We start from the raw sequence: 15,201 nt of genomic DNA on the forward strand, positions 1-15,201 counted from the left end.
ACCAAAATATTACCAAAAGTTTCTGTAGTGGTTAGTCTGCTAGTATGTGCAAGCTCATTAATCAAAATGATATATTTAATGCTAAAATTGAATTATTGTTGTTATCCATGAATTTTCACATTTACTGTTTTACAAAAAGGCATAAAAAATAGCAAAGCACATAAATATTTTTTGATTGAGATGCCAAATTACAGTTATTTACTTGCATTCCTGAACAGAAATTTTTGTTTTAGTGGTTGTATGTTATTCTTGATTAATTTCTGACTTCTCAGAGAATTCCAGTTCAGTCCTGTTCAAAATGGTAAAGCACTTCATGATGCTGCATGGTCTTTGAGACAAAAAGGCGAGACATATAGTGTTCCCACAGTGTGGTCGAGTATGCCTTGGACTCGACTGCAGAGACCGATACTTATAAAATGCGTGAAGGAAGAGGCCGAAAACGAAAGCTAACTGAAGCAGATGTCAGGCACGTCAGGATTTCAACATCTAGAGACAGAAGGAAGACCACTGCTGACCCTCAGGCAGAGATTACTGCTTATAGATCAGAATGAGAAAGTCTCCAGAATGACCACAAGGGGACGACTGAAGGAACAAGGCTAAAAGCGAAGAATAGCTGCAACGAAACCATTATTGAGGCCTGCAAACATCCAAAAATGCCTATAATTTGCCAGGGAGCACAAACACTGGACTGCAGATGACTGAAAGAAAGGTCCACTGGATGGAAGAGTCCAAGTTTGACCTCTTTGGTCAGCGTTGTTGTGTTTATGAACGCAGAAAAGCTGGAGATTGTTTTGATGCTCGATGCATTGCACCCACAGTGAAACACGGTGGAGATTCCATTGTGGTATGGGGTTCCATTTGGGGAAACGGCATGGGCAAATTAGTAAATTAATGGTATCATGAACAAGAACGTCTACAACATCTTGGTGCATCATGGAATCCCTCCTGGATTGAGCCTGATCGGTCGAGGGTTCGCATACCAAGGAGACAATGACCCCATGCATACTGCAAAGCTGTGCAGAGACTACTTGACCAAGAAAAAGGAAGCCGGAGTCCTGGAACTGATGGACTGGCCAAGTCACAGTCCAGACTTGAATCCTATTGAACAGATCTGGGATTTATTGAATTCAAAACTAGATCACACAAAAGTTTCATCCAACACAAGTCTCTGGGAACAGCTAGAAACTATTTGGAACTCAATAACAAAATATTGAAATGTACATAAACCAGCAACCTGTTATCAGGACCGATGGAGGTCATACAAAACATTAAGATTTTTGGTTAATATATGTGAGTAAGGACTATTTATATGTTCCAGTTTGTTGTTTGCCTAATGAATAACAATACAATTTTTAGTTTGAAACAAGTTTTTGACAGATTTCTAAAATATTTGTGTTTTCTTGTTTTTTTGACAGATGGTCTAATAAATGTGTTAAATTAAAAGTTACTGTCCATGATAGTACATTTTCTAAACAAGACACTGTTTTTAGAACGAAGTGGTAAATAGCCAAATATAATGACAATTTAAAGTGTAATAGTGGTTCAGTGGTCTAAGTCATTTTTCATTGATAGAATTCTGAAAAAAGCGTAAACATACAGTATCTGTAATGTATTCTAAAACAACTTCAGCAGGTAAAATGTTCCCCATGTTCGGTCCTGGTCCCGGGGCCCCACATGTTCCCCCGCTCCATCCCACCTGATTCAAATGAAAGGGTCCTTATCAGGCTTCTGCAGAGCTGGACGACAAGCTGATCATTTGAATCAGGTGTGTTGGAAGACATGCAGGGCAGGACGCCAAACCAAAATACTGGACGAGCTGAAATTTTGACCAGATGATGGCGCTAGATGAGCAGGGAACATGAATGTCTGCACCAAATGTTATAGCAGTGCATTAAAAAGCTCCTGAGATATTTTCACTGTGAATCACAAAGGTAAACCTCGTTGTTCAGGGAGCAGAGGGGAGCTGCAGAGACGGGAGAAAAGTCTTAGTGGATTTGTCCATGAGCCAGTGTCACATTATCATTTGATTCATCCATCCATGTCAGCATGCTAACATGCATCATGATAATATGAACCTGCTGATGTTTAGCAGGTATGTGTTTACTGTGACATTTAGTTTACCGTGTTAGCATGCTTTCATCAGAAACACAAAGTACAGCTGAGGCTGATGGGAGTGTCAGTTTGTTTGGCAGGTATTCAGAGAGATTAAAGTTTTGACCTGCTGATGGAAAAGTTAAAAGATCAGCAAAGTATGATAGCATGATGAGGGAAATGAATATATATATATATCAACTTTTATTATCTATTTTATTATTTATTTACCTCTGTATATGTGTGCGTGTACATGTTTTACTCACATTGTGGGGACCCCCCCAGGGCGAAGGCTTGGGTTAAGGTCATAGTTAGGTCCGGCATCACTCACATTATGTCTAATAATAGACTGGGCACTGATGAATAATGCAGCGGGATGGGTAAAAAGAAGTGGTAACATCAGCATGGATAATGCAACGTTAACTTCTCTAATACAACATATGACTAATAGTAATGTGAGTCATGTCCCTTATATACACACAAATTATACTGCGTATTGTTCTGGAAACAGAAATGATGGTTTTTCATGTATCCATTAGACCTTGGTGTCTGTTCAGTGTAACAAATTGTGTTTTTTTTAAATATCATTTTTTTAGCACATGGGTCAAAATACTTTAACATAAATATAGATTTTAGAAATTGTAAAGTAAGTTTTGTGCAGCACAGACATTGTGCTCAATTGATTTATAATTCGGGGCACTTTTGACCACTATTGAGTGAATAATATAGTGAATAAATTACAGTACATGGTCAAAAGTCAGTGGGCACAACTTCTAATTATTGAGTACAGATGTTTGAAGCTGCCGCCGCCGCTCGGCTGGGGTGGTGTAAAGGGCGCCACTCACACACAGAGCAGCGGCAGCCTGTACTCTGTTGTGATCATGGATCACTATCTGGCAGCCTTATGGACAAAAATTGATTCAGCAGATGCCAGGAGAATTCCACCTACTGGAATGTACAGTGTTAACTGTAAAGATCTTTGGAGGAGGGATGAGGGTCTGGAGCTGTTTTTCAGCTGTTTTTTCATGCGGCTCTTTCGTGCCTCTGATGCGGCTCCCTGTGGCTTTTGAAAATGATAAAGGAGAATTAAATTAAAATGTATTTTATTTTAGTTTGTTCGTTTTAAAAACAAACACTGACATGCCTCACAGATGACAGTTTACGATCCTGTGTAAAGATGAAGGTGCATACAGACCTGACGTGCAGACGCCGTGCACAAATGGCTCTATGAGCGGTAAAGGTTGCCGACCCCTGCTATAGATCATGATTATGATCATTATTCAGTCAATCATAATTATGACTTTAGCCAACTGGGTGCTTCAAACCTTGGGGCAACAGTTTGGGGTGTTTGGTCTTCCAGCATGACTGTAGCCCCTGTGCACAAAGCGAGGTCCATAAAGACATGGTCTGTGGTCAGTGTGGAGGAGGTCAGCTGGCCTGCACAGGGCCCTGACCTCAACCACACTGAACACCTTCTTCTTGTCCAGCATCAGTGCCTGACCTCTCGAATGCTCTTATTGCTGTAGGGCACAAATTCCCACAGACACACTCCAAAACATGTGGAAAGTCCCTCTAGAAGAGCGGCAGCCGTTATCGCTGCAGAGGGGTGTCAGGTGTCCGCTGACTTTTGGCCAGATAATGTATATATTTAAAATGACTTAGATGCTGTTTTTCTATTGCAACACTTACATCCCTAATGTTCGAGCGTGCTAGTGTTGGTCAATTTACCTGAGACATACCTTGAGTTTCACAACGGAGACAGCGCTGCTCCTCCCAGCGTCCAGTGTTAGGAAACAGTGGTCACAAAGTAATTCTCCACAGACAACACATATATACAGTTGATACATCAATACATATTGAAATAGGTTTCTATAGATATATTAAGACAGAAAATAACCTAGCTGATGTAAGGAAACATGCACAACGTCTCTGCCAATTGAAAAACAATAAGGTCCTAAGATGTTGTACATCAACCATATATTACAGAATACATTTGATGTAATGTTATCATATTTAAACATTTAAGGTGTTGATGGTAAAATTATTCATTTTTACTCACAACCATACACCTTGTTGTTGTGAAGAGGTTGGTGAGCACAGTGGTACAGCACGATGAGTGACGGGTGGTATCTACAAATCCTCTGTAACATGTCAGAGGGACTGATGTTCCCGACATGGCGCAGCTTGTCTGTGCTTGTTCACAAGGCACATCACTGTCTCATCAGGGGCAACAGTAGCCTGAGGGTTAGAGAAGACAGCTTGTGAGTGAAGACCTTCGAATGCAGGCTGCCGTAAAACGTGGAAAAGTAGAATATCAGAATATAATCGTAAAAAAAAATCAATATAATGACAAATATTCAGTCAAAGTGCCTTGGACCTGTGAAGGTGCTCGGGGACAATACTGTATAAGTATGGAGCAAAGCCCTGATGAAGAAAATTTCATCCTCTTCATACAGGAATCAGAATATGAGTTTAAAAGCAGCATTTGATTTGATTACTGGCTCCTTTGTCTACACTTGGTTGCGAAAAAAATACTAATTCTCATACTAAAATGCTGATATCTAATTTTAGACTGTGTTGTTTCTGAATGGACGTGTCATGCGCTCATCATCAGAATTATCTCTTGTTTGGGGGATTTTTTTTTGTTGTTGTTGGCTGAGTAATCAAAGACAATCTTCTCCTGAAATCCATATATGGAAAACATCTTGAGTAACTGACACAAGAAGGTAGTTGCTCAACACGCCCACTCCCCAATGCATGTATTCCTCGGCCTATATAACAGCACAGACTCCAGCGCCGAGGCACAAAATCCCATCCATCCAGGAAGCATGAGGTCCTGCAGTCTGTGCATCCTACTGAGCTTGGCAGTTGCAGTTTACTGCGTGCCAGTCTCACAAGTTACTGTGCAAGATGAGGGTTTTGCAGAGGTATGTATGTTTTCTCCACCTTGTCCTGCGTGTGTTTTTGAATTCAAGATGAGGATTTTGGAAACTTTCATAGCTCCACAAATTATACAGATCATTACTGACTGTTGCGTTCTCATCTTGCAGAGCTACCTGAAGAATTTCTTCAACCTAACAGAAGAGACTGGCCCGAGCTCGCGGCGCGGGATCAGCCAGGTGAGCAGGAAGCTGAGCGAGATGCAGAGATTCTTCGGTCTCCAGATCACCGGGACGCTGGATGCTGACACCTTGGCGATGATGAAGAAGCCGCGCTGTGGCATTCCAGATGACAACATTGCCCGTTTCTCCACGTATGGAAATAACCTCAAGTGGCGTAAAAACAGCCTCACCTACAGGTGAATGATCTAACCAGAGCAAATTGTGGTAGTTGTAGTATGTCTATCTGATTGACTATTTATCTGTCCTACAGGATAGAGAACTACACACCTGACATGTCTGTGTCAGAGATAGATGACTCCATAGACAAAGCGCTGCAGGTCTGGGCCAAAGTCACTCCTCTGAGATTCACAAGGATCTACGGTGGCACTGCTGACATCATGATCTCCTTTGGCCGCCGATGTGAGTACAAAATAACTATCAGTGGTACAAGTACTCCTTTACTGCTGTAAGCATGTCAAACAAATGTAGAGTATTTCCCTCTGAATGCTTGTGGGCTTGAGTAGCATGAAATCAAAGTAAGCAGAAATGTGCAGAATAAATGTGCATCTGAGTGTAACTCTTTGTAACTTTGAAAACATCTGATCTTGCAGGCTTGTAGTGTGAAGCATCTATTTTCTAGCATGTGTTTGGTTTGGTATGTCAGGAGTGAATATCTCAGAGAGCTTGCTGACACCTCTGCTACAACAGATACAGATGGTGTGAGTGACATTTTCCCCTTAATGACGGATGCACTGTGGCAACCATTTGAACAGTTACATAATGTTCATCACTCAGCGTAACAAAGAGACAACAGTCATTCCAGCGGTGGCGTGCCAGAGCTTGCAGCCACCCTAGTGCTTATTTTTTTTTCCTTTTCCTTCCCATCTTTAAGGGTTAAGAGGGTGTTGAAAAGGCTGTTTACCACAGCTCAGGTTTGTGGTTGTGATATCTCACCTTTAGGGTTGTGAAGTACAAATGGCAATACAGTGTATTTAAGAAAAGATTTATTTTTCTTACAGAAATACAGCAAATGCAGGAGGAAACAACACTAGAAAGAATTTTTAACAAGGCACGCTTTTTTTTTCTTCCAGCACATGGTGATTATTACCCCTTTGATGGCCCTGACGGCACTCTCGCCCATGCCTTCGCCCCCGCCCCTGGCATCGGAGGAGATGCTCATTTTGACGATGACGAGACCTTCACTTTCCGCTCAAACAGAGGTCAGTTCACTACTCATGCTCTGCACTGGACAGTGTTGGTAACAATAAGAACATTTACACAAGTGCTGTTGAGGTACTTCACTTTAGTTTGGGCTTTTTTATAGTTCAACTATTCCATATATTGTACAGTTTACTCCATTACATTTATTTAACAGCTGCTGTTATTGGTTACTTTTCAGGTTTAGTTTCATTAAATATAGGATAAGTTTATAAAATACAGTTGTTCTGAACCTTTTTGGCTCGTAAGCCTTTATTATGTTACTGGCACTGCTTGTCTTGTATCAGAGAGATCTCCCCTCCAACTTCTAACATGATTTTATTTAAACATTTGTTCTGATCCAATAATTTGTTTTTAGGAAACTCCAAAAAATGAATACAAATATATATTTTTTACTTCTCCCATTAATCATCTCAAAATAAATCATCAGATTTATCTGATGACTCCATATAGGGGACCTGACCACCCTTTTGTGTTGGTCTAAACCACGTGAATGTATATAATTAGTGATCATTAAAACCAGTGGTTAGAGCTAGTTAATATTAGCTCCACCTCAAGGTGGAGGATATTTGAAGAAATAACTCCACTGTGTGTGTTTTGACCATCATCTTGAAGAACTGTCACTGTATCTGTGTCTCTATCTGCTGTAGGCTACGTCCTCTTCATGGTGGCCGCCCATGAGTTTGGCCACTCTCTTGGCTTGTCTCACTCTGATGATCCTGGTGCTCTCATGTACCCTGTGTACACATACAGAAACCCAGACACCTTTGTTCTGCCCCGGGATGATGTCAAAGGCATCCAGTCTCTCTATGGTTAGTACTAACTGGCAGGATCATTGATGCCTGTTTACACTAAAAGCACCTGACCAAAATCCCTAAAATACCGAGACGCTGATTTTATTTAATCTCCAGGTCCAAACCCAGACATTGATCCTTTTAAACCTGGACCTGAGCCCCCCACCACCCCTGACGCCTGTGATTCGACCATGGTCTTGGACGCTGTCACCACCCTGCGAGGGGAAATGCTCTTCTTCAAGGACAGGTTTGATATATATGCAGTAGAATACTAACACATCTGAATCCAAAGTCACCATAGTAAGTGGTGCAGTGACAAAATTGTGTCTTTCAGCTTCTTCTGGCGTAGCCACCCCCAGAGCAATACACCTCAGCAGAGTCTCATCGCAAACTTCTGGCCCAGTGCCCCCAGCAAAGTCAACGCTGCTTATGAAAGCCGCCAGTCAGACAGAATCTTTCTCTTTAAAGGTATATGTGCTTTTCTTCCCAAGGCAGCAATCTGACACCGTTTCAAAGTTTACCGAAGTCAGCTTTTTGTTTTTTTTAACATTTCCTTCTCGCAGGCCGCAGAGTGTGGGCCTTCACTGGCTATGAGCCTGTACGTGGCTATCCTCAAAAACTTACAACTCTTGGTCTGCCAAGAGGCGTGAAGAAAATCGATGCGGCGCTCTATGACGTGGAATCTGGCAAGACTCTGTTCTTTGTAGGAGACTATTACTTCAGGTGTGTTCAGGCTGTATTCATTTCTGATTTCAGATTGAGCTGTTCTCTAGCTTTTCCTTTACTGAAAGAATCTAATACTGTCTTCAGTTACGATGAGGCCAAAAAGACCATGGACCGGGGCTTCCCCAAGAGGTTGGATGAGACCTTCTCCGGCCTGACCGGCAAGGTGACTGCAGCTTTCCAGTACAGAGGTGAGTAACATTTAAAGCTGACCTAAGACCTGAGTGAAGATGATATGTTCACCGTTTTTTACGATGAATGTATCCTCCTTCAGTCTTTTCAGCCTTTAAAAAGAAAGTTTGCGGAAATGCAAATATTAGCTTTCTTTCTGAGAGTTCGACGACGCAATGAAGTGACTTTCTGGAGTTGGTTTGGAAATTAGTGATGGTAACATGCTAATTTGTGAGCCTTAGAGGTGCTGGTAGGGGATTTTGCTACCATTTGACAGAGCTAGGCTACCTGATTTCCCTGCTGACCTGGCCTGTGCTAAGCTAAGCTAATCATCTACTGGCTTCAGCTTAATATTTAAAACTCAACTATGAAAGTGACATTAATTTTTTTTCTCTAACTCTATGCAAGAAAGCAAATGAGCATGTTGTATGATTTATTTAAGTAGCACAGAAACAGTGAGCCTCTGTTCTGCAGGTTTCACGTACATCTACAGTGGACCCTACATGTTTGAGTACAACCTGAGGACCAAGAGGCTGTACCGCGTGCTGAGGAACGGCTACTTCCTGCGCTGCACTAACTTCTAGACCAGTTTACTACCTAATTTGTTTATGTAACCACTCTGAATGTTAATGATTGTATAGTAACAGTGTTAAAATTGTACATTTTAAATATTTCTGTTCCTCCAAATATTTCAGTACCAGTACCATCAAATGTATTTGCAGCTAAAAACATACAGTATTCAAAGAATATATTAATAAAATGGTATTTATATTTGTCTTCTACATGTTTGTCATATGCATGTATGTGTATGGTGATGCTGTGTGTGAGACTTTTCAGCCATCCTGGAAACTGAATATTTAGAAAAAAGTTAAATGTGGGGGCTTCTTCTGTCAGGAGCTTCCTGATGATGCCTCTCATCTGTTACTTATATTATTATTACCAGTTCTGAGATTTTTAAATCAATAAGTCACTCAGTCAAATATTATATCAACCTATAAAGCAATTCATCAATATAATTGGACAATAAAAGCATGACAAAACAAAGGTCTTATAAAAGTTTTAAGAATAAATAAAATTGATACGACAGCAATAGAAAAATAAACTGTTGTCATGGCTGTCGGGATCCTCCATACTGGATAAATCATTTAATGGGCACATGTTAAATGTAACGGGCACCAAAATGAAACAATTTGCCACCATCAATTTACAGATGCATAAGTGTAAGTGAAAATCCAAATGTGGAGTGAGTGCACTGTGCCACTATTGAAGTGCTTATAGTAAAGTATACATTAGTAAAAGTGCTTTCTCAACCAGTCTGATGCTATTTGGGGTGACCAATAATCAACAGAGGTATTACCAGCCATTCAAAGATCTGTCCATTTGTCCTCTAATTAATGAGGACTACATTTATAGCGACTAAATGCAGTCACACCTTGTCTGACACACACACACAGTATCTGTTACATCGTCTCCCATCGAAGAGTGAAAGCACAAACATTTAGAGAAGTTGTTCCAATGCATCCTGAAATACTAACACATACAAAAACATCTACTACAAATCAAGACATTGATCAAATTTTCCTGGCAGTCATTGAATAATGGATATTTAGAGGCTAAACCGGGATTCATAGCCAAATGTCTGTTTTGACCTATTTCCAGCCTGATTTGGAGTCTTTATGCTGTAATGAGCATGAATGCATGCACAGTTGTGACCTAATAATTTAAACATGGAAGCACAGAGGGCATAACAGTTTGTACTTTCAAACGATTTAGTGGAAAGTGAATTGCTGTGAAAATTGCTTGCCAATGTAAAATTGAACTTGCACGTACTGAAACCACCACTTATGCTGTTATTCCATTTGGGCCTTGATCTGTCTGCCAGATTCAGGGATCCTAAAGGTTTTGATGTCAAAGTAAAAGAAGTAAAAGAAGAAACGTGAGATAAACCACAGAGCGGGGTGAAGCACGGCATGTCAGCCTGTCACTCTGCTTTGCAGTCTGTTTAAGCTTAGCTTTGTGCTACTGTGGCTCCCTCTCTTGTTTTCTTTGCTTACTACATCCACTGATGCATTATCCTCCACACCACAAGTGCTCTTTCACAGGACAGTTCATGCCAAAGCTTACATTCAGTCAGTGATTTGCTTTGAAGTTTTGTTTTGCTCGATGCCATTGCACCGTCCCACTGTACAAAAGCTGCACTTACTTAATCTTCAAAATGTACAGATATACTGTACAGTACAGCATGATTGCTTTAGGGTCTCTGACAGATGCAGTCTGCACAGTGAACACAAAGTCTTTCTTTAAATTCTGCATCAGGAGTTATTTAATGCCAGAAAAGACTATAACTAAACCTAAGTCTGCTTCAGTCTTTCAATTTTCATTCCAGAGAGTTCTCAGTGCTGCTCTAAATGTCTCATATTTGCCCCACATGTATATACGATGATGAGAAAGGGTGCCAGCACATTGAATTTTGTTCCTCAAAAATATTCAAAGTATCTTCATCAGTTAATTCAAAACAAGTTATATGCAAGTGAAAGGAATAAACTACCTGAAAGGGTCAATAAAAGCCACTGTACATTCTGAATGATAACAATATTGTACTGTTTGTGATCTACCTCATGTTCATGCAGGCCCAAGATATTGCAGCTGTTGATCTCATTTTACCTCTTCCATTCTCCCCCTCTCATCACTATACGTATTATCTCTGTTGTTGTTCTAAATGGACCTGTTCAGACACTTGCAGGAATGTTCTGTTGCCCCATCATGCATCTGTCTCTGCTCTTTACCTCACAACCAAATCACTGAAATGGACATTTCTCAGGAAATAACTGACTAGAGCTTTGCAACCGTACATCTGAGCAGAGCCTGGGAGGAAGAAGTAGGATTCAGAGTTAGTCCTTTTTCTCTGCTGCAGAAAAGGAATCATGGAAGGTGCTCTGGCTGTTAGAACAGTGATGATAGCTGTCGTGGTAGCCCACTGTGGAGCTGTGCCCACCGCTTCACCCAGCCAAGAAGAGCTCACTAAAGCCCAGGTAAACATGAGGCGTTGTCTATGTTAAAATATTGTTGCTGTTGTTAACCTGGCAGCATCAGGGAGAAGAAGAGCAACCAGTTTTTCTCTGTGATTCTGTAAGCTCCATCCTATTTCAACCAGTAAACAAAGTAAAATTAGCAAGTAATTCGAAGTCGAGGTTTAAAGATAATATGAACAACAGTCTTCTGCAGAAAGGAAAAATATCTCACCCAGCATGTTTTGAGAATTGCCAACAGACCACTTCTAAAACAGGAGAAACTAAGTCTGGAGATATGCAGGATTTTGTTGGTCATCATACAAAAACATGTGGCTCAGTTTTGTGTTGAAGAACATTTTAAATGACTAATGTAAGTTAGTTTGTAGAAAGTTAACAGAAATGTTAATGTGATCCAGCATGTCTTACAGACAATGAGATTTCATCGCCGGGCATTTCTACGTGGTGTTTTCATTAAATCAGGTGTTTTTCTATAACACATAATGTTCTTAATGTATATTTTCAGCATATATGCCAGATTGTTATTACAGAGAGGGATTACACAGTATATCAATATTTTCCATCTCATGGCCTTGACAGTAAAAACGTATGTTAGAAAAAGGGATATTATCAAAAAAGAGAAAGTTAACTAGAAGAAAGTTGTAGTAAAATTCAGGTTTTAATTTTATGACACCCATGGTGGTGTGAGAAAGTGCAATTTAAAGGTCTCATAATTCTGTGAGCGGCGAACATTCCTTGAGCAGAAAACTTGTCAGAGTTAGTCGTTTTTCATTTTTCATTAGGGCTAACCCTGTTGACATGACGATGACAGCCGCCCTTGGTTTTGTTGGTTGAAGGGAGGAAATGGTGCTTCAGCAGTAGCACTAACACAGCTCTGATACAGCTGTAGGAGAATGAACAGCAGACAGTGGGGCTGATATCAATGAGGTGAAATGACAAACATGCTGGATTACACACAGAGAGGAGGTAACAGAATGTAAATACACTGAATGGCTATTGCAGAAACATATACTGACCCTGAATAGTATAAAAACTGGGCTTGATTTCATGAAAATCTCTTTGAATTCAATTAAAATCTAAAAATACCCCTTTCCACAACAACTGCATTGAAATTTGAATAGCAACATTTCTAATGCATCAGATGGAGTTTTGTTTTATGGAGTTTTATCTGTATATGAGATTTTTTTTATTCCTGTGTTCTTTGTCCAGGCCTATCTGTCTCGGTTTTTCTCTGACGTGGGTGTCAGTGCCCCCAACAGCATCTGGCGCAGCTCTCTGGATTCCTTTGAAGACACTCTGAGAAAAATGCAGGAGTTTTTTGGCCTGGAGGTGACGGGGAAGCTGGACTCCAACACCGCCGAGGTGATGGCTCGACCCCGCTGCGGTGTCACAGATGTGAACAGATATGCCCACTTTGACGGTCTGCCAATGTGGGAGAAGGCCGTGATCACATACAGGTACCACACGAGATCTTCAAAAAACAAACTAGGACAAAATGCAGCAAGTCTCTCAAGCAGCCTACCCAAACATAAAGCACGAGAAAGCTCCTGCTGAGAGATTCTGTAAAGCATTTCCCCTCTCACACTGTAGGATAACTGACTACACAGCAGACTTGAGTCAGAGTGATGTGGATGCCAACATAGCCAAGGCTCTGCAGCTCTACAGCGACGTCATTCCTCTGGACTTCAAGCAGATCGACAGCGGCACCGCTGACATCATGATCATGTTCAAGAGTCGAGGTAATGCAGTGCCTTCAGTGCTTTTAAGAAGATGTTTGATCTAGTGTTGACGTTACTCTTCTCCTCTAAAACCCAGACCACGGAGATTTTGCTGTGTTCGACGGGCAGGGTGGTGTCTTGGCCCATGCATTCTCCCCCGGAGAAGGCAACGGAGGTGACACCCATTTCGATGAAGATGAAGACTGGACTCAAACCTCAGCAGGTGCTGACATTAAGGAAACATTATGAGTGAGGTGACATCAGACTACGGCTGATTACGTCCCCACAGTAACTTTATGGGTGTGTGTCTGCAGGAGCCAACCTGTTCCTGGTGGCAGCTCATGAGTTTGGCCATGCACTGGGATTATCCCACTCCAAGGTCCAGACAGCCCTGATGTATCCCACCTACCAATATGTGAACACGGAGGGCTACAAGCTACCAGATGATGACAGACAGGGAGTACAGGCTATTTACGGTACTAAATCATAATAAATAATTCACAGGCAGCACTTGAACTTGTGATGAACTCCTTACAGTTACAGTTCTTTGTCTTTTGCTTGTCAAAGGAGTCAGAGCAACATCAGCTCAGCCCACGACTAAACCTGACCCAAATGCACAGCCTACCAAACAACCAGGACCACAACCTAGACCTGAACCAGATCCTGAACCCACATCAGAACCTCCTCCAGACAGGTGCAGCAGTAACCTGATATTTGATGCGGCAACCTCCATTCAGAGCAATCTTTACTTCTTCAAAGATGGGTGAGACATGTATGCACTGTTTTTTGTTTTAGTCATGTAGGTTTCACTTAGAGAGAGGTGTTATTTGTACAGTTACATGCAGACTGCAAGACTCTCCTCTCAGTATGTGACCACCGTCAGTTTATCGTGACGTGTCCTCTTTTGTCAGACATTTCTGGAAGAAGAGCAGCTCCTGGGACGGCATCAGGACGAAGAAAATTCAGTCTGTCTGGCCTGGAATTAGCAAAGTTGATGCGGCTTATGGGTTTAAGAAAGGCAATACTGCTATTTTCTTTGAAGGTACAAAATGTACTCAGTTAATAATCCACAAAAAGCCTTTTTTGCTCTTTTTTGTTACTTAAGAATGAAAACAAGCTCTAAATAAATGCAGGAACCCCTCAGAAACATAAGTGTGCCTTTCCACATCACAGGAGATCATTACTGGGGGATCAGAGGAAACACTGTCCAGCCTGGTTATCCCAAACCTCTCAGAGACTTTGGCTTCCCTTCATCTGTCACCAAGGTAGATGCTGCTGTCCACGTCTCATTTATAGGCAGAACCCTCTTCTTTGTGGGGAACAAATACTGGAGGTGAGTAATGTTGGTAGCCATAAATATTCAGGCTGAATCCTGGTATAGACTAACAGCACATGCTGATGAACACCTCCTCATATTACTCATATAGCTACAATGAAAGGAGGGGCAGAATGGATGGGGGGTTCCCAAAATTAATTCACAGAGGTCTCCCTGGGATTGGACGCAGAGTGGATGCTGCTTTTGAGAACAGAGGTAGGTAACAGTCAACGGCTGGTCCCTCTGCAGTAACATTAGTAGCATGTCCTGTTTGGGGCTATACCAGTGATGAATTCCCTCTTTCAGGGTACCTGTACTTTTCCTATGGATCCAGACAGACAGAGTACCACTACCAACGAAGAAGAGCACTGCGTACTCTGTTGAACTACAGATGGATGGATTGCAACTAAAGAAACAAACACTGAAATACACATACGCTCACATGGTCTACTCCGCTAATCCTGAGTATCTTAAGGGGGCTTTTCTGTAGAAATCTGCATAAATCTGAAAAGGAAATACATAATATTCCTGGTGGCAGCAACTAATGGCATTGTCTTTTTTTCTTGCATGCATTAATTAAAGATGATTGAATAAATCTTTCAAAGTGAAAATAACAACAAGAATGAGTTTGAATGTTTCTTCATTATGCCATGTTGTGTAAGGGACATCTAGAAACTTTGGTGTGTGTGGTGACACTTTCCACCGTGATCGCAGCTGTCAGTTTAAGTGGCTTCACTGCAGCAGGAGTTAATGAAAGGCAGAGGATGCCTTGTTCATTTTCTTTATACAGTGGGTTTACCAGCTCCTGACAGCCATCAGACTACCTTTAAAACGCATCCCCTCAGAGCTCACACAGTAGTCAAACGTTAAATGAAGTAAACAGCGTGCACACTTTAGCAGTTTGTGCCTGCAGATGATTTTTGTAAGCTGTCATTGAAGGAAAACATGGTCAGGTAATGAAACGTAGAACACGCACTGTGATCTCGCGCGAAAAACTACAACAACCATAATGCCCCGCCGATAATGACGTCAGAGGGAACA

The 15,201-nt window shown here is 41.4% G+C and overlaps 2 protein-coding genes across 2 annotated transcripts; both read left to right on the forward strand.

The window, feature by feature from the left end:
- The first annotated feature begins 4,885 nt into the window (after positions 1 to 4,885).
- On the forward strand, positions 4,886 to 9,125 carry LOC121616928 (collagenase 3-like). Its single transcript, XM_041951817.1, has 10 exons — positions 4,886 to 5,018; positions 5,142 to 5,389; positions 5,464 to 5,612; positions 6,284 to 6,412; positions 7,061 to 7,222; positions 7,322 to 7,451; positions 7,539 to 7,672; positions 7,768 to 7,927; positions 8,015 to 8,118; positions 8,573 to 9,125. Exons 1-10 carry the CDS (start codon positions 4,920 to 4,922, stop codon positions 8,680 to 8,682), a joined length of 1,425 nt encoding a protein of 474 aa, XP_041807751.1. The 5' UTR covers positions 4,886 to 4,919; the 3' UTR covers positions 8,683 to 9,125.
- A 1,758-nt stretch (positions 9,126 to 10,883) lies between these two features.
- On the forward strand, positions 10,884 to 14,780 carry mmp30 (matrix metallopeptidase 30). The gene is made up of 10 exons (XM_041952416.1): positions 10,884 to 11,130; positions 12,337 to 12,584; positions 12,718 to 12,866; positions 12,943 to 13,068; positions 13,160 to 13,321; positions 13,413 to 13,608; positions 13,757 to 13,887; positions 14,019 to 14,178; positions 14,273 to 14,376; positions 14,467 to 14,780. Exons 1-10 carry the CDS (start codon positions 11,023 to 11,025, stop codon positions 14,568 to 14,570), a joined length of 1,488 nt encoding a protein of 495 aa, XP_041808350.1. The 5' UTR covers positions 10,884 to 11,022; the 3' UTR covers positions 14,571 to 14,780.
- Positions 14,781 to 15,201: the final 421 nt, after the last annotated feature.

The sequence above is a fragment of the Chelmon rostratus genome, chromosome 14 (genome assembly GCF_017976325.1).
Source record: "Chelmon rostratus isolate fCheRos1 chromosome 14, fCheRos1.pri, whole genome shotgun sequence".
NCBI classification, from domain to species: Eukaryota; Metazoa; Chordata; class Actinopteri; order Chaetodontiformes; family Chaetodontidae; genus Chelmon; species Chelmon rostratus.